We start from the raw sequence: 24,172 nt of genomic DNA on the forward strand, positions 1-24,172 counted from the left end.
TATTCCACTATATCCCACAAGTGCTGACTCTAATTTCCATAAATCTCGAAGCATCACACTACAGGTGTCGACACATTGAGAATGTGGTTTGCTTTTTTGTGATGCTAATTATATATATAAAAAATACAACCCCGATCAAATGCAGTCATACCTGCTTATAAATATAAAACAAAAATGTTTTTAAATAACGTATTTATGTCACGTTGATGGCACAGAGAAGGCGAATGTGCCATCTGGTTAAAAAAAAGTCTCACAAAGATGTACAGTAGCTCAATACAGTAGATGTCGCGCTACAATGCAGTAGTGCAGGCGCGCTCTCGATGTGATGCGCATAGAAACCAGCGCCAGCGCGTGGCGTGCTGCGAGACGAATACAGTTCGTATGAATGAGCTGCAGTTTCATCAGTGGGACAGATACAGGGATTATTATTGTAGTCAGAGTGCCAGAGGTTTAATACTTACTGGATTAAGTGCTTTAATCGCGACAGACTACCATAGAACAACCGCGTCGGATATCTACGTGCTACACGCGGTTACTTCTGAAATGATCGTTTAGAAAAACACGGGGGCGAAATAATAGATTAGCTTTATATTTGGAGACAGCGGTTTTATGAACTTACCTTACTTTACAAACTCTCATAGTCATATTTGCTGAGGAAGCGGTCATTTGGGAAGGTGCGGTGCACCCTGCTGCTGCATGAGACTGTCCGAATTATCAAGAACAAATCGCAGAAAGTGCTTCATATGGGCGAAGCGAGAGCTCGGTTCCCCTCTGGTTGGACATGGGCTCGTTGTGAAGAAAACGGTGTGTCAGATGCCGAGCAGGAGAAACGATGGGCACAACTGTTTGATCAACTAGATCGAAATAAAGATGGAAGGGTCGATGTGAATGAGCTCCGCACTGGATTACATGCCAGGGGGATCAAGCGCAGCGAGGTGGACGAGGTAACACTGATTTATAGTGCGCTTGTCATGTGGCTACACCTGAATAACGTATAGTTGTGATACTTTTTAGACATCAGAAAATTAAGCAGACAAATAATATTTGTTAGTGTAGCATACTTTAATATTTACTAGAGTAAACAAAAGTAAAGTATAGTATACAATATTGTAGTAATACACTTTGTTAATATATACAGTAGTATGTAGTGATAATTAAATACTAACGCAAAATTATATGCATAAAATATACTATGCTAAAGTATCCTGCACTCTTAAATGCCTTTATTAACTAGCTGTCTGATTTTGATCTATGAGTTTTAGTAAGACTGAAACTGTCTGTGTCTCTGACCCATGCCAAGTGATCCCCTGTAATTTATTTAGGAGTTAGACTTCTCTTACCACTTTGCAATATTGACAACCCTCCAGCCTGTTTGCTTATGTACTGTTTTAGAAAGTGATGTCACATGTTGAGCAATCATATGCCATAAACAACCTGCAGAAATATATGAGGACCACTTAGTGACTGCTGTTTCACTGCAAGGACGAGAAGACTAGCAATTTATGTATTGATAAAGTGAATAGCTGGTCCATAAATTGCCTGTAAGAATATCATATGCATAATCAATATGTTTAGAGCTCTATCCCTATTTGTTTATTTTTTTTCTAATGTCATTCCAGCATCTATAGCTATATTCATGTTGGGAACCAGATAATCTACACACAGGCTAATCCATACATAAATTCATATTTGCAATTCACCTGGGAAAACCGGAACATCAGGAGTAAACCCATACTGACACTCCTGACTCAGCCAAGGCTCAATTTATAGACCTTCATGGTGTTTGGCAACAGTGCTAGTACCCACAGAGCCACTTTGCTTCTCCTATTTCCACATGTAGACATAGCTTTGCAGACTACAGTATTTATTGGCACCTTAAATGCTTTCTTATTTTTAAGTCACTTTGGATAAATGCATCTGCTAAATAAATACATGCACATGTACTTGCCCAGATTGTACGTGAGAGTGACAGCAATGATGACGGCCAGCTGGACTTTACAGAGTTCACGCAGTATCTTCGCAAGCATGAGAAAGACCTGAGGCTCATGTTCAGCAGCCTGGATCACAACAAAGATGGTCTGCATTAAATCTTTTAGCAATCGTCAATTTATCTTTATAATACTTAATAAAGGTCACATTTGAAGAGCACATTTAGCTATGCTGTAATAGCGAGTGCCAACATGTTGTTTTTACTTTTTCAATGGCCAAAATATGTGTGAGATTAATCTGAGTATTTTTGTTTACATAGAAATGCTGTATCATTGCTCTTCTGCACTATAAATTGACTGTGTTTTTTTCTAACGTCAGGTCACATAGACGTTGCAGAAATTCAGCTCTGCTTGCGCAGCCTCGGTGTGAATGTATCCACAGAGCAAGCCTCCACAATACTGCAAAGGTTAGAAATCTTTAACTTTTCACAAAAACCTGCTTTAGTCAATTTCATGGACGCATTCATTTCCCGCCTCCAGTTGTGCTTTCAATCGAGTCTAAGATGTTTCTTCAAAGCCCCTATGCGTTGACTCACACATAGTTTGAGTCACATTCATGTTTCTGTGTTAGCATGGACAGAGACGGCACAATGACCATTAACTGGAGCGAGTGGCGGGACCACTTCTTGTTTAACCCTCTGCACAACATAGAGGACATCGCCCATTACTGGAAACACTCTCTGGTTTGCTTAAAACTATTTCAGGTTTTTGTTTATAATTGTATGCTTCATATTTGATGTCTTTTGATGGTATGATATAATGAATGTCTTAGATGTTGGACATTGGGGAACAGCTGACTGTGCCGGATGAGTTCTCAGAGAAAGAGAGACGCTCAGGTTTGGTGTGGAGGCAGTTGGCGGCCGGGGCAATGGCCGGAGCAGTATCCCGAACAGGAACAGCCCCTCTTGACCGCCTTAAAGTTTTCCTTCAGGTTGAATTTAATCTTCCATGAACGCATTTCTAATGTTTCTAGGAAATGCAGTATATCTCAAGCTTTTTGTATTTTAAGAAGTAGACCTGCTAAGAATAAACCAGGTGCACCAAGAAATTAGTAAACCAACCCATAAATCTCTAAAACTAAGTGCTATAAAGTAAATAAATTATTCATTTATGGTTAATCATCAATGATTATATTTTATTATATTGATGCAGATTGGAAATGTTATGTATTTAAGTGATTGGGTTTCCATAGGTCCATGGCTCGAGTGGGATCGGTTTGTTAGGAGGCCTGCAGGGGATGGTAAAGGAGGGGGGCTTGAGGTCCCTCTGGAGAGGAAACGGGATTAACGTGCTTAAAATTGCCCCAGAGACAGCGATCAAATTCATGGCTTATGAGCAGGTAACAAGACCAGAATTGTCTGAGCTGCAAATGCTCTGGCACTGATTATCTCTGAGCAAGCATTTTTCTTTTGTGTAGATCAAATGCCTGATCAGAGGCAGTAAAGAGGGTGGAGCTTTGAGGGTTCAGGAGCGATTCATCGCAGGCTCACTGGCAGGAGCAACTGCTCAGACCATCATCTACCCTATGGAGGTGAGAGAGAAAGATATAACTGTCCCATCTGTCTAACTTGATCTGAGCAGACAGATACATAGGACACTAGAGGATCGTGTGAAAGGGGAAGCTGAACCTAACTGCTGTTAATTGCTTGATGACTCATTTTCTAGTAAATTTCTTTCACAGTGAACAGATTGTCTTTCTATTTCTGCTAAGCTTAAGTATGTAAGACAAGCCTTTTTCTTGGGCTTCTGATGTTTATTTAATGAGGCAGATCAGATGTAAAGCCAAATGTATTTATTTTGACCCCTTAGCTGAAGCTCTCCCTGCACCCTCACCCCCTTTTAAAGTTTTCTCAGTCTTTTCCAGGTGTTAAAGACTCGTCTGACACTCAGAAAGACTAAACAATATTCTGGTATGGCAGACTGTGCCAAGCAGATTCTGTGTAAGGAAGGGGTGCGTGCCTTTTACAAAGGCTATGTGCCCAACACACTTGGCATTATCCCATATGCTGGTATTGATCTGGCTGTCTATGAGGTATGGCCATGAAATGTTTTAGTGCATATATCTTATCAACCTTATCTTTGATCTACCTTTACAATAAGATCTTGTTGGTCTTCTTCTGTCAGACTTTAAAAAATGCTTGGCTACAGCGGTACTGCGTGGGCTCAGCTGACCCTGGGGTTCTGGTGCTGCTTGGATGTGGCACTGTGTCCAGCACATGTGGACAGCTGGCCAGTTACCCTCTGGCTCTCATCCGCACACGCATGCAGGCCCAGGGTAAGATATCATTTTTGTTTGCAACCAAGATGCAATTTTGACATACCCAAACATAATATTTTTTATTTCTTATTGGTAGCCTTAACTGATGGCGTTCCCCAGCTGACCATGGTTGGCCAGTTCAAGCATATTGTGTCCCACGAAGGCGTTCCCGGACTTTACAGAGGGATTGCTCCCAATTTTCTTAAAGTCATTCCTGCTGTTAGCATCTCTTATGTAGTTTATGAGCATATGAAGAAAGCACTGGGAGTTCTGGGATCATAAACTATGACAGATTCAGAGTACAAAAGGATGGTGAAACTAATAAAGCTGGTTTTGTGGTAAAAGAGATCTAGAGGGATGTAAGGACGACCCTACAGAATGCAGTAAGAGGATTTACAGTGAGTGACCTAAAACTACACTGTACTGTACACATTCTTCCTTGGGCAATCTTTAATAAGATTGTGTTAAGCCATCGTCATTTCTGTTTCTCTGACTGGCAGCTTGGAGATTTCAGGTTTATTGAACATTGTTTAGGCATATTTGCTGTTTCTTATTTGAACACAAAACCTAAACAGCATTACATGGTTATGGTTTTTACAGGGATTTGCCTGATGATGAATTTTAGGCAATGAACTGAAATAAATATTAGTTAGTTAAATATATACATTACTTTTGTCACTATCTGATGATAGGAAGTGATGGGTGGAATATTATTACAGTATTTTGGAGTATAAGCTTTTTTTAAATGATAACCAAAGTTCCTCTCATAAAATTCACCAAAATAAGGTGTTTAATGTGTGCAATAGATCACATAATATCTTAAGAAATTATTTCTGTCTGACAATAGTACATTTTAGGAGGGATTTTTCTTATTTTAGAATGTTTGTTCAGGTCATTCAGTGAGAGGTAAGCATAATATATTTAACATAGTGATTAAGGGATTTGCACAAAAATATTGAATTTATATCTTAAATGTCTAAACCTAGGTCTAAACTGACTTGGTTATTGACATTACTGCTGCTTTGCTGCCATTTTAGCCTTTTCTAATATTTTCTTTCTCATTGTTAGGGGGCAGTATAAGATAGATGGTTAGTAAATTATAATATTGCCTTGAACGACAAAAGTATTAGAAAAACACTGGAGATTTTTTAGTTTCTTTAAATTGGGATACTTTGTGTTTATAAAAAGTGGTGAATGTAGAACAATGCATTAAATTAATTTATAAATCTCTAAACAAAGGTGCTCTTAACCCATACTGCATGTTATCAATGATGTTCTGCATGTCAATGTACTGGTATTTCCTTTGAGAGAAATATGCGAACACTGTTATATTTAAAGTAAGCTAACAAGGAATTTGTGTTTATGTGAAATTAGACATAATAACATGTAGGATATGTTTTGTTACAAGAATGTATGTATATCATATTCCTGTATTTATTGTAGACATTGCTGAATTTTAAAAATACAAAATTAAAATATTCCAAGGATCTATATTTTCACTATTTTAACTGTTATTTTATAAGTTATAATAGAGTATACATGTTGCGGCTAGCTGCATCCAATGATGATTTAACTTAACTGCCAGAAACCTTTGGGAGATCTTGGGAAACCTTCTGGTCCAAAACAAATCCCAAATTAGGATGTAATGAAAAAAGAAAGTGATTGGAGCAGTACCGTGATCTAAGCCCATGACATTCTTAAAGGACAAACTTAACTTCAAAAGCCTGCATTTTTAATTTTGAATACAACATATGGTCTTGAATAAGAATACAGTTTGAATGTAGTTGTGTGGGACATGAAACCTCTGAAAATAATTGCCTTCTTGAATTGTCGCATTTCTTTCTTATTTGCATTGCAATAGTGTGCCTTGACATGCTGTATCACTTTAAAAGAAGTGCATGCTACTTCTCAGCTATTGGCAACAATTTTTTAACAATTTACATATAAAATGTGATGATTACTAACAATTCTGTCCTGTACCTAAAAAGTATTCTTTTACTGTCAGTTCCTCTTATAATTATTTTCTCAAACGAAACTTGATGCTCTCAAAATACTGTTTACAAAGGTCAGATGTAAGCTTATATGATACAATAAAATGCTATACTGTAAAACACGTCGTCTTAAATCTATTTAATCATTTCTCAAACAAATGCCATCAGACAGCTACCATAAAGCATTGCCTATTCATAATACTGCCTTTCTAACACATGGCAAAGATATGGGGCTACATTAATAATAATTGCACATCTTTAATCGATCTTCTTACTAATGTTACAAACGTAAACATTACCATTTTGGCTGTCGTGGAGCAAATATTTCCTAAGCATTTTCCAGATGAGTACAGTCTGTGCACTTGCACATCCGGTCCAGTTGGTGGCGCTATTTTATCTTCTGGTGCGTCATAAAAAGGGAGCCGTCATTTCCTTTATACGCCATTTTACGTCTGCTAATGTTTGCGTAGTGTCTCATTGTGCTGTTTGCTAATCGACTGGTAAAATTTTTAAATCATGGGCAGAAAAAAGAAGAAGCAGATGAAGCCATGGTGTTGGTATCCTTCTTGAAAACATTTGTACTGTTAATGTTTCAGTTAGTTGGTTTATTGTAAGGAATTTGCTCACTTCCTGTTAACGGCTGGCTAATGCATTGTTCGCGTGTTTCTCTGATATAAAGGCCAAACACATACTAAGCAGCTGCCCACCTAGACCACTTTTTTTGGACACCAGTACTGTTTATATATTTGTAGGTTTTGTGGCACAGCACACGTAATGTTATTTGATTTATGATTTATGTTATAAATAGCGATGGTTGCTCGGTTGAACTTGTGATGATTAATCATGCAGATAAACGAATGAAACCGAATTCATTTTCCATTTAGTTGTAGTATTTCACTACCATGTTATTGCACAATTAAACAAAGTATTACAGATTTTTAGTAGATAATATCCTAATTACACGTTTTAGTAAAAAACTAATTAAGTTTGATTATCAATTAGCGTTAATTGTTTCTTCTGCATTGTTGTGGTAAGTTACTTCGTTGTCAAGTTGATTTCTACGTTATTGTGATTTCTCGCTGAGTATATTTGACTTTAACTGCAAATTCAGGTACTGTAACAGGGACTTTGACGATGAAAAGATTCTCATTCAGCACCAAAAAGCCAAACACTTTAAATGTCACATATGTCACAAGAAGTTATATACTGGTCCTGGTCTGGCCATCCACTGTATGCAGGTATGATCTTGTCATTTTGTGTTTTAATTGTGTACTAAATTGTCACATAATTCAGTTATGTCTCAGATTCAGTTGTTTTTCTTTTGTTTGCTTAAGGTTCACAAAGAAACTATCGATGGTGTCCCAAATGCGATACCTGGAAGAACAGACATAGAATTGGAGATCTATGGAATGGAGGGTATTCCCGAAAAAGACATGGATGAGAGGAGACGTGTCCTTGAACAAAAATCACAGGGTATCACATTAAACTTGCTCTGTTACATTTTTTTTTTTGTTATTCAAGCAGAACACAACGTCACTTTATTTCCCTGCTTTGTGTAACAGATCAGAAGAAAAAACAGAACCAAGATGACTCAGACGACGACGATGATGATGAAGAGGCTGGACCTTCCTTCCAAAAGCCAGCTGCATCAGCGCAGCCTCAGGCCGCTTACACCCCTATGACACAGCCGGGAATGACCCCTGTCCCAGCACCAGGAATGCCACCTGGAAGCTACTCAGGTGTGCTGTACAACAGTTAGTACCGTGAATTAAAATACTTAAATCAACTTTTCATTTGTTTCAAAGAAATAATATATCAGTAATAAACCTTTTTGTATTTAAAGTAGAAGGATAGTTCCATTTTTACAAATATGCAAGAGTCCTCATACAAATTTACTGGATATTTTTAACCACACATACTTTGTGCGTGTAGGTCAACCATGTGTCTGTGGATCGTTTGATTTTTGGTACATTTTTCTAGAATCTGTGCGTGCATTCAAATTCACACACAAATCCCATAAAGATCTGGTAAATAAATACACGTAATGTGTATTGTGTTTGCAATAATGCACTTGGTGGATTTTTTTCTGCATCTTTAGTTTGCTTATCTGCGATTTCTCTCTTAATAAACCACACACGTGCATTTTTGTTTATTTTAAGATCAATAACGAGTACTTGATGGGTGATTCTCGTGAAATTGGACTTAAGAGGTGTCATAAAACATTTTGTTAAAAAAAGTAAATGCAAAGTAAGAGTATCAAAATAAGAAGCATACAGTTACAAAAATTTCTTCATGTACTATTGTGCACATGATTTCAAATGACATCATACAAACCAATTTTGTTGTTTTTTCCACATTTAAGGGGAAAATTTTCATTACCGCAAAGTGTCCATGACTGGATTTGGGTTCTTTGATATGGAAATATTTATAATTAAGAAACCTAAAAAAAATTATTTAAAATTTTTATCATTGGTAAATGTAGAGACGACAATAAGGAATATAAATGTGTCCAAGACCAATTTTCTCATCCTCCGCAACAATTTTCAATCATTGTTTAAGCCCTTAAGGAACTAACATTTAAAAAAAATAGTTGGAAGAGACATATTATTAGACTTATTTTCTGTCCAGATAAAAGTTGAAATTTTGTTTGTCATATTACTTAGACAACTTTTTATTTGTCATTACCGAAACATGAGTTTGTTAATACATATATTTAATATCATGTTGCGGAAATGCGATAATTTTTTGATAATGATGATCTAAAAAAAATTTAAATAAATCTATAGGATATATATTTTTTAAATCCTCTAAAAATAATTGTTTAGTAAGTTTAGACCTTAGATCTTATATTTGCAAAAAATGGCTTTAAAGGCTTTTTAAAAATTCTGATGCTGGACACCTTTCAAATCTGGATTTTGTGAGAATCACCCTGATGTGCAGTCCTAATATGCTGTTAAAACAAGCTTCTTGTTGGGATGACATGTGCATTCTCACAATGACACGCCCCTTACATACAAACAGTAATTGTGATTAATTATTTGACAGCCCTAACAATGTTACTAGTTCCTCTTTATGGGAGCAATCCCAGAAAAAATAACGGGACGTGTTTGCATTCACACAGAATGCATATGAACAATTTGTCTTTTTTTTTTTAGATCAGTGTATGATGTAAATGGGGTTTTGGTGTGTTTGAATGTGTGTACTGTAGCATTATTTACTGTGTAGTACTTGCCTCTCAACTGTTAATGCAGTATGCAGGTGGTTAGTATAGGTAGTTGGACATGCCAGACATACTGTGTTTGCCATTTATACCATACCTGCCTAGTAACAATACAGAATATCCCATGTAAAGAAAAAGGATTTGATGTTAAACCTTGTATATTTATTATGTCTCTTATTGGCTGCTTTTACAGGAATGCCCCCAATGATGCCTGGTGTTCCCCCGATGATGCCAGGCATGCCCCCTGTAATGCCAGGGATGCATCCAGGGTAAGTGTTTACAGAGTCTGTATCATTTAATAATCATTTTATGTGGTTCATCAAAGTTGAATCTTGTTTATTCTCTATCTTGCTCTGTGTAAATCCTCTTTTGTTAAATTGTAATCAACAGCATGATGCCGATGAGTGGAATGATGCCACCAACACATGGAATGCCACCAATGATGCCAGGCATGCCACCAGGTACCTAAACTTCAAGTTTTGCTCATTACTGTTATGAGATAACCGGTTATTGTTGGTTAATTATTTGTCATTGTTCTGGTCAGGAATACCACCTCCCATGGGCCCTCACCCTGGCATGCCCCACATGGCCCAGGGCCCTCCCACCACCGCCAGGCCAGCAGTGCCTGCCGTCACAGTGCCCGCACCACAGCCGGGTGTCTCCAAACCACTGTTTCCCAGTGCGGGACAGGTAGCCTCACCTTCCTGCTCTTATTTTGGCCTTCTGTCTTGTAACAGTTTAGACGACACACTGCAATCATCTTAAAGTCATGTTTATTTGATTAAAATGGCAGACCTGAAGGTTTAGCAACTGAGCGATACTGTATCACTTCATGCTACTGACGTTGTTCTTCTCAGGGCTTCAGAACTGCTGCTTCTCCTAGGCTTAATGTAGTTTATGAGAGCTTTGGTGAGCAGCAGTCCTTCGCAGAATAAACAGCTGAGGTTCTTTACTCTGTGCTCTTTCTCCATGCTGCAGATGGGGACTCGAGCTCCAAGCACAAGCTCAGCCTCCTCCAGTCTGGACACTTTGTCAGCATCCTCTAAACCGCTGTCCCAAGTACGCAGCAGCTCGCTGATTGATAGAAGCATTAATGGCATGCAATAGCAGACAGAGCTCAAGCTGCCTCCATAAGTATAGTTAACCTGGCTCTAGACCGGCTGCTGTAGTGCTGCAGGAAAAAAAGATTTGAGGCAGAGAAGTGATAAATTGCTTTTTTCTCTCCTTTAAATCCAGTGTTTTTTCCTGTTTATTAGTTCAAGTAAATATACAGTGGCCCCAGACTGTATTTGGACACTTTGATGCTACACCCTTTTTTCTCCGTACTAATTTAAGCTTAGTAGATGTACAACGGTTTCTTAGTTAAGCTAATTAACCGCAGGTAGACTAGTTCACATTAACAAGCATCACATTACCTTTTGACAGTCAAAGAGTGTCCAAATACATTTTAATGTTTTTTTTTTTGTGTGAACTTTATATTGTTTAATACTTAGCAAACTTTGTTTTGTGAAATGTTTTGCAATGAGTGTCTTTGCTGTGTCATTAATATAAATGCATTTTTTTTATGTGAATGTAAAGACATTCCTACATTTTCTTGTGTATTGCTTGGGTCTCAAAATATTTTTGAGGGCCACTGTATGCAGTTTTTGCTTTTTTGTTGCTACGAGTAGTTAATATGCGGTAGACGTTTTGGTGTTTGCTAAATGTGGCTAATCTGCACTGTTGCCCTTCTACAGGTTCAGCAGGCTGTTACAGGCGCAGCGACAAGCTCTTCTGCACCACCTTCTGTTGTCCCCAAACCCACATTCCCAGCCTATACTCAGTCCTCCTCTTCTCCTGCTAACACTAGCAGCACCGTGGCCAAACCAGGCACCCCAATCACAAGTAAGCCGGCCGCCCTCACCACTACCAGTGCAACCAGTAAGTTGATCCACCCTGATGAAGATGTGTCACTGGTAAGTGTTTGTTTCTATGAACAAATTAACCAAAGTAATTTTGTCTGGAATAACAGCTAAGTGACTGCTTTCCTCTGTTTGATACACCAGTTTCTTTTTTCAAACTGTTAAGTGCCCCTGTGTTTATCTAACCAACCTGTCTGCTTTGCATTATGTGTTTGACAGGAGGAATTGCGTGCCCAGCTGCCTCGCTACCAGTGTAAGATCCCTAGCACGGGACAGGCTCATGTGTCTTCCCCACCAGTCGCAGCAATGGGAAGCGTGTTGACACCTCAGCAGGGCATTCCTGCACAACAGCCAGGTGTTAGGCATCCCATGCAAGGTATTGTTTTTATCCGCTTGTTACGTCATGACATAAGTAGTACTACAATAAGTGAGACTACAATCTCAGCAGTGGTTTATGAGCACTGTTTACTCTCTTCACTAATTTCTGTAAACTTTTGGAATACATTACATTTTCCAGGCTCACAGCATTTTTGATTTTAATATTTAAGTGATTTCATAAGACAAATCACTGTCTGCTTATCCTGGATTTCAGTATGGGGATAGAGGTTAGGAAAGTTTTAAAGCGCAATGTGAGGAAATATTAGTATTGTTTGATGTTTGCTTAAGCATTTGAGCACTTGGACTTGGAAGCGATGTCGTTCGACAAGCTTAAAGCGACACTCCACTTTTTTTGAAAATATGCTAATTTCCCAGCTCCCTAAAGTTAAACATTTGATTTTTACTGTTTTGGAATCCATTCAGCTGATCTACGGGTCTGGTGGTTCCACTTTTAGCATAGCTTAGCATAATCCAATGAATCTGATTAGACCATTAGCATCACACTCAAAAATAACCAAAGAGTTTTGATATTTTTCCTATTTAAAACTTGACTCTTTCATAGTCACATTGTGTATTAAGACCGTTGAAAAATGTAAAGTTGCGATTTTCTAGGCAGATGGCTAGGAACTATACTCTCATTCTGGCGTAATAATCAAGGACTTTGCTGTCGTATCATGACTGCAGCAGGCGCAATGATAATTTGCAACACCTGAAGGTAGTCCTTTAGGTAACCTTTAATAGCACTGGACTATTTTTAGGCACTACGTAATATCATTGCGCCTCCTGCAGCCATGTTATGGCAGTCTTTATCTTGTGCAAGAATGAGAGTATAGACCAATTTAGAGTAGACGTCACAGTTACGTCACCTCAAGCTGCGCACGCAATGCGGTTGCAGAAAAACAGTGGAAATGAATTAGACACGAGTGAAAAGAGCAAGATAACTCACTAGAAAATGTCCTGTTAAGTGTCAAAATAAGAATGCCAAAAAAAGATGGCTTTCATCTTTATAGAATACCATCGTCGAAGACATCATTTGAAGATAAACGTAGGTGTTTATGATTACAATAAGCCCTAAATGGACAGAATGGAGCGAGGAAATCATCTGGAAATCTTTTAATAATTAGAATAGAAAATAAGTAGAGAAGATGTCCGGTGTTCTGTCGAAGTCTGTTCCCTCCATGTGTTTCTTATAGCGTTTTTATCACGTTACAATTATAATTTATTCAGAATAAAAAAAAATTTATACTGAAAAAGCAATAATGTCACAATTCTTTTTAAATATTTCATACTTTTTTCGTTTTCTATTATTTCTTTTTATTTCCTTATCTTAGCTTATGTCTTCTTCCTGTTTGTTCTAAAATTATTATGTTTACATACTTAATAAATATAAAAATATAGCGCGCACACACACACACACATGATGTAAAGTGTTATTAATATAGAAACAGGCCTTTTAAATGCATGTTAAAACATAATACTTTTATAATAGTTTTATAAAAAACACGTATATAAGGAAGAAATAATAGAAAACAGGAAAATGATGAAATATTTAATAAACGCTATTATATATAATACATAGTATTGCTTTTATATGTACTTTAGCGATTCAGACTGTAAAAATAATTGATTTAGCAAAAAAGAACAATATACATTACATACATGCATATCAGTAGCCAAGCCATTTAAACTTTTTATCTATCTAAAAAATAAACGTAACGTGATTAAAACGCTATAAGAAACATTGCACTAAAGGGAAACATAGGGGAATCAGACTTCGACAGAACACCGGATCCATAAAAATCACGGTTTAATTCTTAAACACTTCACAACCTAACTGCGGAGCAGTCACTTTCTGCAACCAGTTTTGCTCCGCCCACAAAAAACGTCATCTCTGTTTGCAAACACGAAATTGGTCTATAGTTCATAGCCATATCTGCCTAGAAAATCGCAACTTAAAATTTTCCGTTGATCTTAGTACACGATGTAAAAGAGTATACCTGTATATAGGGCCGATATTTGCAAAAATGGCAGATTTTTTCCGGCATTATTTACAGTTTGCTGGATGGTTCCACACTGTTAAACCTAAAAGTTAACTCAACTCAAACCATTTAAGTAAACCGGTTGCATTAGTTTTCAAACGCAATACATTTGAGTACTGTGAACTTAAACAAATTGAGTCAAATGCAGTTATGCACTTATATTTAAGTTCACACTACTTAAATATAAGTGCATAATTGCACATGACTCAAGTTCACAGTACTTAAATTTATGTGTTTTAAAACTTAAATGGTCTAATGCAACCGGTTTACTTAAATGGTTTGAGTTAAGTTTACTGTTAGGTTTTACAGTGCATAGCACCCTCACCTGTTTTTACTTTTTGTTAAATATAGTTTTTTTTTTAAGTTCTATAAATGTAACTTTTTTTTAAATTGAGACTTTTAACATTTGGCATCATCATTGTCATTTTTATGATGTAAATTGAGTGAGCAAGAGCAGTTCGGCTGCAAATATCGGCTCAAGAAAATCCGCAGCCTGTATCAGTCATCGGCTAAGGCTGATGAAACAAAAATCGGCATTGTCACTGAAAAATCCATATCGGTCGATCCCTACAAAAGAGACAAGTTTTAAATGGGGAAAATATCTAAAGTCTTTGGTTATTTTTGAGCCAGATGCTAATGGTCTAATCGGATTCAATGGATTGTGCTAAGTTATGCTAAAAGTGGTACCGCCAGACCCAGAGATCGGCTGAATGGATTCCAAAATGGTAAAAATCAAATGTTTAAGTCTAGGGGAGCTGGGAAATGAGCTTGTATTAAAAAAAGTGGAGTGTCACTTTAACAAGCAGAAATGTGTGTTTATTGAATACTAGGAGAAATGTAAAATAGACTAGTTTATGGAGTTTTAAACATGACCAATTTCTTTTCATAGGGCCATATGGGGCTCCGCCCCAAGGTGTATCTGGATATGTCCCCGGAGGGATGCCTCCCTATGGACAAGCCCCGCCCATGGTACCTCCTTACCAGGCCGCTCCCCCTCGGCCCGCCTTAGGCATGAGACCTCCCGTAATGTCTCCTGGGGGCCGATATTGAAGCGTCAGCACTGGTCTACATTAGGTTTGGTGATTCAACCATTTTACCATCTAGTGGCGTGCTTTTCAATCCAGATCAGTTGCTAAAACCGTAACAGTTCTTGTGCAGTGAGAGGAGATGGATAAACTCTGTAACGCATGGGACTTTGATTTTACTTAGTTTTTTATTTAGACACCTACCCTTGGTTGCAGATCATACAGCTTTGGCTTTTTTCTCATGTTTTGTTTAGGTTTTTAGAAGTGTAGTAAATATGGTTCGTATTAATTTGAAGCGGCTGGAGTTTCGTACAGCACCTTTATCAAGGCAAGTCACTGTAAATATACTACTGTACTAAAAGTGTGAAGCCTTCGCAGCACCCATAGGTGCTGTTGGACTTCATGTCCCCAGCTTTGCTTGGTGAGGGCTTCAGATAGATGTGACTGTTGGGTGTATTTTTGTATGTCTGCTCGTCTACATTTACAGTGTTCTCTCTCTATAGGGCAAATAACATAAAGAACTCCTGTGAATGCTATCTGTATTGTTCCATAATGAATTGTAATAAACTGTCTTGAAATCTAATGGCTGTTTTTTCGTGAGCAAGTGCAGGACAACCCCACAAGGTTTGTACTACGAATGACTCGCATGATGAACGTTACTGTACGTGTGTATGTGTGGAAATGAAAGCTGTGTGTTTGCCGTGTGCTGGATTGTTTTTTTATGGGTATTAGGAAGCGAGAATAAATGCCGGCAGCTGTGTTTGATGTTATTGCCATTTGGGTTCTTTTATAATTAAGTCAAAGGGATAGTTCATCCAAAAATGAAAGTGTTGTCATCATTATTTACTCAAACTCATGTTGTAACACACCTCTATACATTTTCAATCAAAAGCCTCATTGACTTCCATAGTAGGAAATGTCAATGGGGCTTCTGATTGATTTGGTTACGATCATTCCTCAAAATATCTTCCTTTGTGTTCATCAGAAAAAAAATATTTATACAACATGAGTGTGAGTAAATGAAATTTTTGGGTGAACTGTCTTTAATTAATTAAGGGCTGCATAACAACTAATCGCAACTAATCGTTTGCAGAACAAAAGTTTTTGTTTACATCATATATTTGTGTGTATTGTGTATAATAATTGTCAATATAAATACACATGCATGTACATATTTAATAAATATTTACGTGTGTATATACACATTTTATATTTGTATATAATTTATATTATATATATAAATACTTAATATTTACAAAAAAAATTCTTAAAATTTTAAATGCATGTGTGTATTTATATATACATAATTATTATACACAATACACACAAATATATGATGTAAACAAAAACTTTTATTCTGCAAATGATTAGATGTTATGCAGCCCTAAATACATTTTAAGGGGTAATATCACGAGGAATGAATTTTTATAATAAAGTTTATTTGAATCAATTTATATGTTTATTACGGTAATATCTCAACACTTCATCCCCAGTAAAAACACAGCTATTGGACGAAGATGCAAAAACATCTCCTCTTTGGATTTAAAGTCAACACTCAAAATGCCTTAACTTGTATACATCATTAAAGGTTATTTGGTGTTCAGATACTTAACTCGCCTCATCAGGCCTATCCATTCATGATGAAGTTAATACCCAAGGTATTTGGAGAATTACTATTATTACTGAACACCAAAAAAAACCCAACGCTAATAGTAAAACAGAAACTCTTATAAATGATTTCTGTCCACATTAAGGCATATTTGACTGTGATTTTCAGAAGGTAATGGGTGAGAAAGTGAGTGTAGTTCACTATGGTTGTTTTCCTAAACTGAGGATTTCTCTTCTCCTTGTAGCAATGCCATGGGATTTGCTGAGGCAGAGTCTCAGTGTTGCCCTGCACAGGCTGAGGCAAGTCTCACATTTTCTCTATCTATATTTTCTGTACTCGAGGGGCCTCACAGCCATGTGGCTGTTGGATAAAAGTGTCCCCAAACTTTAGGCAGGTTTGGTGATGCCCCCCGATTTTGTTAAATTTAGGCGATTTCGCCTAACTAACTCTAATAAGTAGTTTTACCTAACATGTTAGATATACACCACGGGGTTATTTTCAACTTGATGTAAATATCATGCTATCGATTACCACATTATCCAGTCATGCAGGCAACACTGTAACTGCTTCAAAAATATATTTCACGTTTCCTTATGACACTGGTGTGTGGTGCAGCTGCTTACTGATCGAAGCAATGTAACATTAGATGTGTTTTGTATACTCCCCCGTAAAATTTTACTTGCACTTAACCGCAACTAATGAACAATCCCACAAACATAAACCAAATTGGACACCTCCAGGTCGATCTGAAGTAACAAAAAGTCCTTATGAACATTGTTCTTGTCCAATCCTACAGGTTGCTTTGCTGCCAGGCTTCACTTGTAATGTAGGTGCATTGTTTCTCTTTCATTTTTACAAACTGCAAGTAAGTTAAAGTGTAGTTTGTGGTAATCGACAGCATGTCTCAGATGCTGTCCACAGGCATGAGCAAGTTAAAAATAACTGCAGTATTGTTTAACTTGGTCCTATGCTGCTTTTTAAACAGCATACTAAAGTTTCCTGTTAAAGACCATTAGGAGTAATGTGTGATGATTTCATTGATTCTTTAACTTTTATTTTACAAATTCTTCTGCTTATTAGAAGATACAGCTCAAATTTCCCTTCAATGATAAGTTTTGCAGAGCTTGGCGGACTGTATTTTCTTTGTGTTGATCTGAAAGACCCTCATCCACAGTTCGTATGAAGCCAGAGAGAGGTTTATTTCAGATTAGGATAAGCATTTCCTTAAACATCGCCTGTTTGTTGCTATTATGTGCTCTGTCCCATCTGTTTCTTTTGTCTGTCTAGCTTTTACTGTTCTTAACCTTGGATTCTTATAAGGTTTTCAGGACTCTGTGTACAGGTTAGTTTATGTTGAGATTAAATATGTATTCACCCACTGTTTGTATGTGGTGATTTGTTTAAAAAAGGTATGTGATTTTTCTTCTAGCTTTGTGTCAGCTGATTTTCTGACTGGTCTTCTTCCAGGTTTTTCTGATAATTTTTTGTCGTTCCTTGAGTCGCCTTTTAAGAGGAAAACGATACAAATGTAAGCAATTTAATACTTCTTTATTTGCCAGTAGAGTGCAGCACAGACAAAGTCAATAAAAGTTTTACTAAATACAAAATTGTTGTCTGTTCCTTTACATCATATTGTTTTTCCTCCTTATTGTGGCTGCTACAGAGTATGTCTGTAAATGCAAAGACTTTTTTCTAGAAATTAATATGAATGATGTTACTTTTTTTAAATGTGTTAATAACTACAATAGGAACCATAATCTTTCCTGTAACAAGACTTCTAGGAGTATAAATTATGGAGATGTGGACTAAAATTGTCAGTGGTATCTATCTGAAACACTCAACATTAATACTACTGTGAGAGATAGGTGTGACTATTGTGTGTCTGATGAGTTTCCTGTGTTAAGGTTGAGTTCAGACATAGCAGACTAAACACCTGCGTAGAGATAATAAACCTGTTTAAACATCATGAGAGCCTTAATGTGTCTTGGGATTTTATTGGAACAGATTTTTGGTATGTTAATATCAATGCTTTTTTAACGTGCTTGCATGTATAGCATCTGCTTTTTAGGATGAACTTAAGTACAAACGGTCACATTTGTCATTGAATATAATCTAAAAATGTGCATTAGAATTTGATTTTAGATATGCATAAATTATTGCCAACAAGTTTTGTAGGTTGAGCCTATAACATCTAGATTAAATGTATTCAGTATCATATAGCATCTTGTCTGACTTGTACATAAGTAGTTCAAACAAAAATGCATCTGACGTGTTTTCTTGTAAATTACATTTTTTTTTTTTAGGCTGTTATGTTTAGGCTTCGTAATTCGATGTAACTGGCAATGAATAGGTTTAATGAAAATTAAATGCCTTGTTTTCACAAATGTCACTTTAATAATTTTATTGTAATTTAACAAATTTGACTGTATTTAGTTGCAATACTCTTGGGACTAACTTAAATGATAGTGTTGTCTTGATCGAAAACAACTTCCTGTGACGTATCTTAAAATACATCAGAGCGTGTGTTGTGTCTTAAGATGCACACCAGTAACGTTTATTTAAAAAGTATGCTTTTAAAAACGACTTAAATATCCTAGTTTAACAAAAGCCTAGTCCTGGCTTAAGCTATTTGCAAGCTTTTGTGCTTCCACTTCTAAATAAATCAATTTCTTCGGATAAGACACGGTAAACAATCGCAAAATCACTAAAGCCGCAACTGGAAACGATTGCAAATTATTCAATGCAAAGCATGTAGTCTCCATTAGGTGGTGCTGTTGTCCTTATGACTGCCACAAGTTTAAATGTGATTCACGTCGTCATTCGTCTACTTCATCTTTCGTGCACTTGAGGACGAAATGTTGGGTATATATTTAGTTATATTTATGTATTTTAATTATGTGTATTTAGTGTTATTCATTAAATCGTTACTGTCCTTATACAAAATAAAATATAATACCAATACTATTTAATATCTTTATGGTGATGATATTTACAATATTATCAACATTAACTATAATAGTAATAATCAAAATATCCATAATTTTTGTAATAAGTAAATACAAAATTAGTATAAAACCGGTATTTCTAAATGGCACGAGGCCGGGATCTAAAGCACATTTGAAGGGAATGTATTTGATGAAGGTGGTGTTTAGCGGCTCTTCACATTTATACAAATCAACAACTTGCTTTAAGTAGTACACGTACAGTACAATAGCTTATAAAATATAACAGCATGTTGTTTTACAGCATCTCAAGACTTTCAGTACATTCAAAAGCTTGAGGGGGAATCAGTGGATATCATGTGTGTGGCACAACGAAGAAAATCAAGACCATCACGTTTTTACCTACGAAGGTTTTCTCATTCAGAAGAAGTATTTAACATCACTGAAGATAGAGACATAGAGCCAGAGACTGAGAGACGTCGCGTCAAGATCACTGGACATCAGATTGACTCACACACAGTAAATGTGAGCCTCTTTAATTTAAGATACACAGACACGGGCCTTTACGTCTGTGAGTTCCTCCCGGAAAATCAACATGAACAGCCATTGGATAACGTGAATGTCTTTCTTCTTGTAAAACCAGGAGGTTAGTGGTCATATAAATGCTTGAATAATTAAAGTTTCAGACTTATTTGTAACACTGAGCATTAAATGTGTCTTTAAAGGGTTATTTCACACATAAACTTTATTATTCATTATATTAAAGGGGACATTTCACAAGACTTTTTAAAGATGTACAATAAATCTTTGGTGTCCCCAGAGTACATATTGGAAGTTTTAGCTTAAAATACCCCACAGATAATTTATTATAGCATGTTAAAATTGCCACTTTGTAAGTGTGAGCAAAAATGAAGTTTTTGGGTGTGTCCTTATAAGTGCAAATGAGCTGATCTCTGCACTAAATGGCAGTGCTGTGGTTGGATTGTGCAGATTAAGGGGCGCTATTATCCCCTTCTGACATCACAAGGGGAGCCAAATTTCAATTACCTATTTTTTCACGTGCTTGCAGTTTACCAAAACTGAGTTACTGGGTTGACCTTGAATTATACAACACAATCTCACGGCAAGTCGTGTTATAGTCACACATTTTTTATTAATTTATTCATGTTCAATCATGGACACGATTTTTCGCTTTTTTTGTCCCATTGAGCACAAGTGTTTTTTCGTCTCAGTCAACACAAAATTCTATAAATAGTTTTTCGTGTTCATGGCACGACTTTCTTTTTCATGTCATTTTATGCATTGTTTTCCTCATTGTTTTTCCTACTTTTGAATCATTATTGCTTGGGGTTGAGGTTAGAATGTAATTTTATGTATTGGTTTCTACATGGTTTTCTTCCGGGGTTTGGGTTAGGATGTCTGAAATGTAACACAAAGTGATTCTAACACAAACCCCAGGCGACAATGGTAAAAAAAAGAAAAAACAATGAGAAAACAATACATAAAATGACACAAAAAATAAACTATTTATAGAAATTCGTGTTGACTGTGACAAAAAAGACATTCATGGTCAATGACATGAAAAAAGTGGAAAATGATGTTCATGAACACAAATAAATTAATCAAATATTTTGTGACACACGACTTGCCGTGAGATTGGGTTGAATTATAGCACTTAAACATGATCAGATTTTCATGATATGTTCCCTTTAAGTTGTTAGAGCGCCAATGTCTTTCTTTACTCCTTAAGTAATCAGAATACTTTAAAAAGGTTTAAAATAACACATTACAATTTATGTTTTCTCCCAAGTATGTTTTCTTGTATTTAAGGCACACAAACTTTTAACAATATAACAAGAAATGTGTCCTTGGGTTAAGGAAAAAAAATGTGTGAAAATTTGGATATTTAGTTCATGGATATTATAAATAAGAGGAATAATCTAAAATGAAATGGATACATCAGTCATATTGTAACTGTGACTTTGAAGAATCATATGACAAGCTTGATGCATTATGAAATACTTAAAAATAATAATGGGGAGTCACTTTTTAATGCTATAAGTTGTTTAAATATAATTAACCATTTCAAAAAAATAACCAGTTTGAGGTGGAACTGTTCTGTTCCTTCTTGAAATTTACTCCATCCGCCCAGATCCAGCCCTGAATTTAAGACCACACATTATCATGACACAATTATTGACATGACAAAACAGTTGTTGCAGTACTTTTATCCTGTATCATTTCCAATGCTTTAATAATAAGCAGACTGCAATTATTCTTCTAAACCTCTATGAGTTTCTTTCTTCTGTTAAACACAAATTAAGGTTTTGATAAATAATGAAAAGCACACAGTTGATGGTATTGTTATGGAAAATTCTGAATGAGAACAAACTTGTCTTAATATTTCATTTAAGCGTCAACATGAAAAAGTTATGTTGTCTCAGTGTTTATGGATAGAGGTAAACTCTCCAGGCCAAACATTACAAACTACCTTATTGTAACCCACGCATTTCTTAAGATAACATTGACATTTTAATGTCCTGTTGCACTTCTCCTGACCTCGCGTTGCACTTGCTATTGTTCAATAAACAGGGTGTCTGCTACAAAAGAAATAAAGAACCATGTCTGTCAAAGATCCCTGCTGAAAGAGAGGATTTATCCTAATCCCAGACTAAAATGCATGTTTGAGATGCATTCATTTAATAACACCTTGTACTGACATAACATATATCAGTGCCATTGTTTTGTTTCAAGATGCACACCAGTATTGTTTTTTATGTAAGATATGTTTGTAAAATCTAATATATGTCCTTATATAACTCAAGCCTAGTCTTGAATTAAGATCAACTCTGTCCGGGAAACTACCTAAAAACATATATATATATATATATATATATATGGGAATATGGGATTATTTTACACATTGTCTCCACCAACCCCAAACTAAAAACTGAAGAACTGTATTTCTGAATGTCACAGACAGGGTAGAAAAATATCCACAAATCTCATAAAAAATTAGTTTTTGCTATTGTAATAGAAAAGTGAGCATGAAGTCTCTGTGTCTGGTTCAGGTGATCTGTGCTCCTGTGAGACGTATTCACTGTTAATCTACATCATCTCACTAGCAGTGTGTTTGCTTCTGCTGTCAATCATCGCATCATCTGCAGTGTATTACGTAAGATCATTCATTTAATTGAACATACAGTATAATGTTGTTCAGAGCCTAACAAACATGATTCAGTGCATTTAAACACATTCTTAAACTTTTTTCTTTTTCTCAGAAAAACTTGAATGCAGAACAAAAACTTCAATGTACAAATCCAGTTTACGAAGACATGTCAGCAAAAGGTATGCGAGCAAACTTCCATCAGGTCCCACTTCAGGTCTACAGGTGAAGCAGCAGCAGCCTCCGTCTGGGTCAATATGAAGAATATACTGGAGAATCATAATGCATCCCTGAAGACTGTTGTTATTGTTGTTATTTGTTAATCAAGTTGAAAAAGATAAACCCCAAAGATCTGGCATATCAGTTTAATTGTCTATTTAATATTTAGCTATACAATATCTCAGCTATTCAGTATGAAAATATCTATGGTATACACCAGACAAAAAAGCACAAAGCTGTCACTCGGACGGTACCTAAAGGATGCATATTAGTACCTCACACATGTAGATAACTAACAGGTACATAGGACCTTTTTAAAGGGTATCATCCCAGTGACAGCTTTTGTACCTTAATTCTAACAATGTATTGTTGTGCTCCTAGTCATTGTAGTATTTACACACTTTCATGTAAAGATAGATATAACATAAGCCCTGTAAATGCTTTTATAAACTTAAAACTTAAACTGGCTGTAATTTGTCACCATCTTGGTTTCTCAATTATCACCTTTACAAATTAAAAGCTTTTTATGGACTTAAATTGGAGTTTTGTGAAATGAGTCAGATCAAAAACAGAGATGTTTAACTCAAGATGTCTTCAAACAAGCCATGAGAGAAAACATAACCAGTGTCCATCACATATACAGATTAATATTTTAAAGTTTTCTTTTTGTCATCTTTTTACTGACATTTGGATACTAAAACTGAATAAATGCAACACATAAAAATAACCAGTTAGGTTAGGTTAGGTGAATACCTTAAAGTTTATAGATATTTTTTCCGGTTATTTCTCCAGTATGAGGTATTAAAGTAAAAATATTGATATTCAAATAATGTGGCATCTTTAAATTTCATGCATTATTATACAAAAATACTGTTTCTAATGTCGTTTCATGAACAAGTTTTATGTATAACACCATTCACACTTCTGGATGTGGGTGTAACTCATTGTTTCAACTACCCTACACCACTGGTTCACGGAACGAAAACCAGAAACTTTTGCTGTTTTGCAAGGAACAGAAACGAAACCAGAAACTTTCAAAAAATATATGTTCCGGAACAGAAACGTTTATTTAAAATAATGGTAACCGGTTAATACAGTTATTTTTTCGTTCTTTGACAAGATTTCTGTCTAATATGACTCGGTGAAGTTCACTTTTGGTCGTCGTTGACTCATCGGAGAAATGAGAAGCTTGCCACCAGCAAGTAGCCTAACTTACTCAAGCACAAGTCTCTAATGCTCAATCATAAGAGGGAAATATTGTAGGCTACCAAGTATCTCAAGATGTTTGTTTTTTACTAATCAGTGGTGTAATGGATCGCAATTGATCCGTGATCCGTACAGATCACGACCCAAGGTTTGGCTCGCATGCGGTTCGCGGATTAATACGCAAATTTAAATAGGGTGAAAGTTGATCATTTGCACGTGTTTCGAACGCTT

General features: G+C 36.2%; 2 protein-coding genes across 10 annotated transcripts; both read left to right on the forward strand.

Moving 5' to 3' along the window:
- The first annotated feature begins 279 nt into the window (after positions 1 to 279).
- On the forward strand, positions 280 to 6,324 carry slc25a23b (solute carrier family 25 member 23b). Of its 2 annotated transcripts, XM_065276182.2 has the most exons (10): positions 280 to 944; positions 1,953 to 2,076; positions 2,308 to 2,395; positions 2,560 to 2,671; positions 2,761 to 2,919; positions 3,181 to 3,327; positions 3,406 to 3,519; positions 3,853 to 4,020; positions 4,113 to 4,263; positions 4,343 to 6,323. In XM_065276182.2, the coding sequence occupies exons 1-10, from the start codon at positions 744 to 746 to the stop codon at positions 4,525 to 4,527; spliced, it is 1,449 nt and encodes a 482-aa protein (XP_065132254.1). In that variant the 5' UTR covers positions 280 to 743; the 3' UTR covers positions 4,528 to 6,323. The 2 variants fall into 2 exon arrangements, with proteins under 2 accessions (XP_065132254.1, XP_065111743.2); XM_065255671.2 differs by lacking the exons at positions 280 to 944; positions 2,560 to 2,671 and having other exon boundaries at positions 2,035 to 2,076; positions 4,343 to 6,324.
- A 338-nt stretch (positions 6,325 to 6,662) lies between these two features.
- znf207a (zinc finger protein 207, a) lies at positions 6,663 to 23,210 on the forward strand. Of its 8 annotated transcripts, XR_010541804.2 has the most exons (16): positions 6,663 to 6,793; positions 7,348 to 7,474; positions 7,571 to 7,709; positions 7,799 to 7,990; positions 9,650 to 9,725; positions 9,847 to 9,917; positions 10,001 to 10,146; positions 10,435 to 10,515; positions 11,193 to 11,411; positions 11,577 to 11,733; positions 14,664 to 14,848; positions 15,054 to 15,127; positions 16,653 to 18,419; positions 19,655 to 19,996; positions 22,422 to 22,525; positions 22,632 to 23,210. XR_010541804.2 is itself a non-coding variant. In XM_065276127.2 (12 exons), exons 1-11 carry the CDS (start codon positions 6,753 to 6,755, stop codon positions 14,822 to 14,824), a joined length of 1,410 nt encoding a protein of 469 aa, XP_065132199.1. In that variant the 5' UTR covers positions 6,663 to 6,752; the 3' UTR covers positions 14,825 to 14,848; positions 15,054 to 15,382. The 8 variants fall into 8 exon arrangements, 5 of the variants coding, with proteins under 5 accessions (XP_065132199.1, XP_065132191.1, XP_065132223.1 ...); XR_010541802.2 differs by having other exon boundaries at positions 14,664 to 15,127; positions 16,653 to 16,707; positions 22,632 to 23,194; XR_012336365.1 differs by lacking the exons at positions 19,655 to 19,996; positions 22,422 to 22,525; positions 22,632 to 23,210 and having other exon boundaries at positions 14,664 to 15,127; positions 16,653 to 18,294.
- Positions 23,211 to 24,172: the final 962 nt, after the last annotated feature.

Source organism: Paramisgurnus dabryanus, chromosome 3 (genome assembly GCF_030506205.2).
Source record: "Paramisgurnus dabryanus chromosome 3, PD_genome_1.1, whole genome shotgun sequence".
Lineage (NCBI taxonomy): Eukaryota > Metazoa > Chordata > Actinopteri > Cypriniformes > Cobitidae > Paramisgurnus > Paramisgurnus dabryanus.

What these genes read in the sequence shown, in the direction of transcription:
- slc25a23b (XM_065276182.2), top strand. Translation starts at nt 744, where the DNA reads ATGGGCGAAGCGAGAGCTCGGTTCCCCTCTGGTTGGACATGGGCTCGT. An exon ending in CCTGGATCACAACAAAGATG is followed by an intron (nt 2,077 to 2,307) that starts GTCTGCATTAAA and finishes TTCTAACGTCAG; the next exon opens with GTCACATAGACGTTGCAGAA. An exon ending in CACACGCATGCAGGCCCAGG is followed by an intron (nt 4,264 to 4,342) that starts GTAAGATATCAT and finishes TCTTATTGGTAG; the next exon opens with CCTTAACTGATGGCGTTCCC.
- znf207a (XM_065276119.2), top strand. Translation starts at nt 6,753, where the DNA reads ATGGGCAGAAAAAAGAAGAAGCAGATGAAGCCATGGTGTTG. An exon ending in CCTTGAACAAAAATCACAGG is followed by an intron (nt 7,710 to 7,798) that starts GTATCACATTAA and finishes TTTGTGTAACAG; the next exon opens with ATCAGAAGAAAAAACAGAAC. An exon ending in CCTCTAAACCGCTGTCCCAA is followed by an intron (nt 10,516 to 11,192) that starts GTACGCAGCAGC and finishes GCCCTTCTACAG; the next exon opens with GTTCAGCAGGCTGTTACAGG.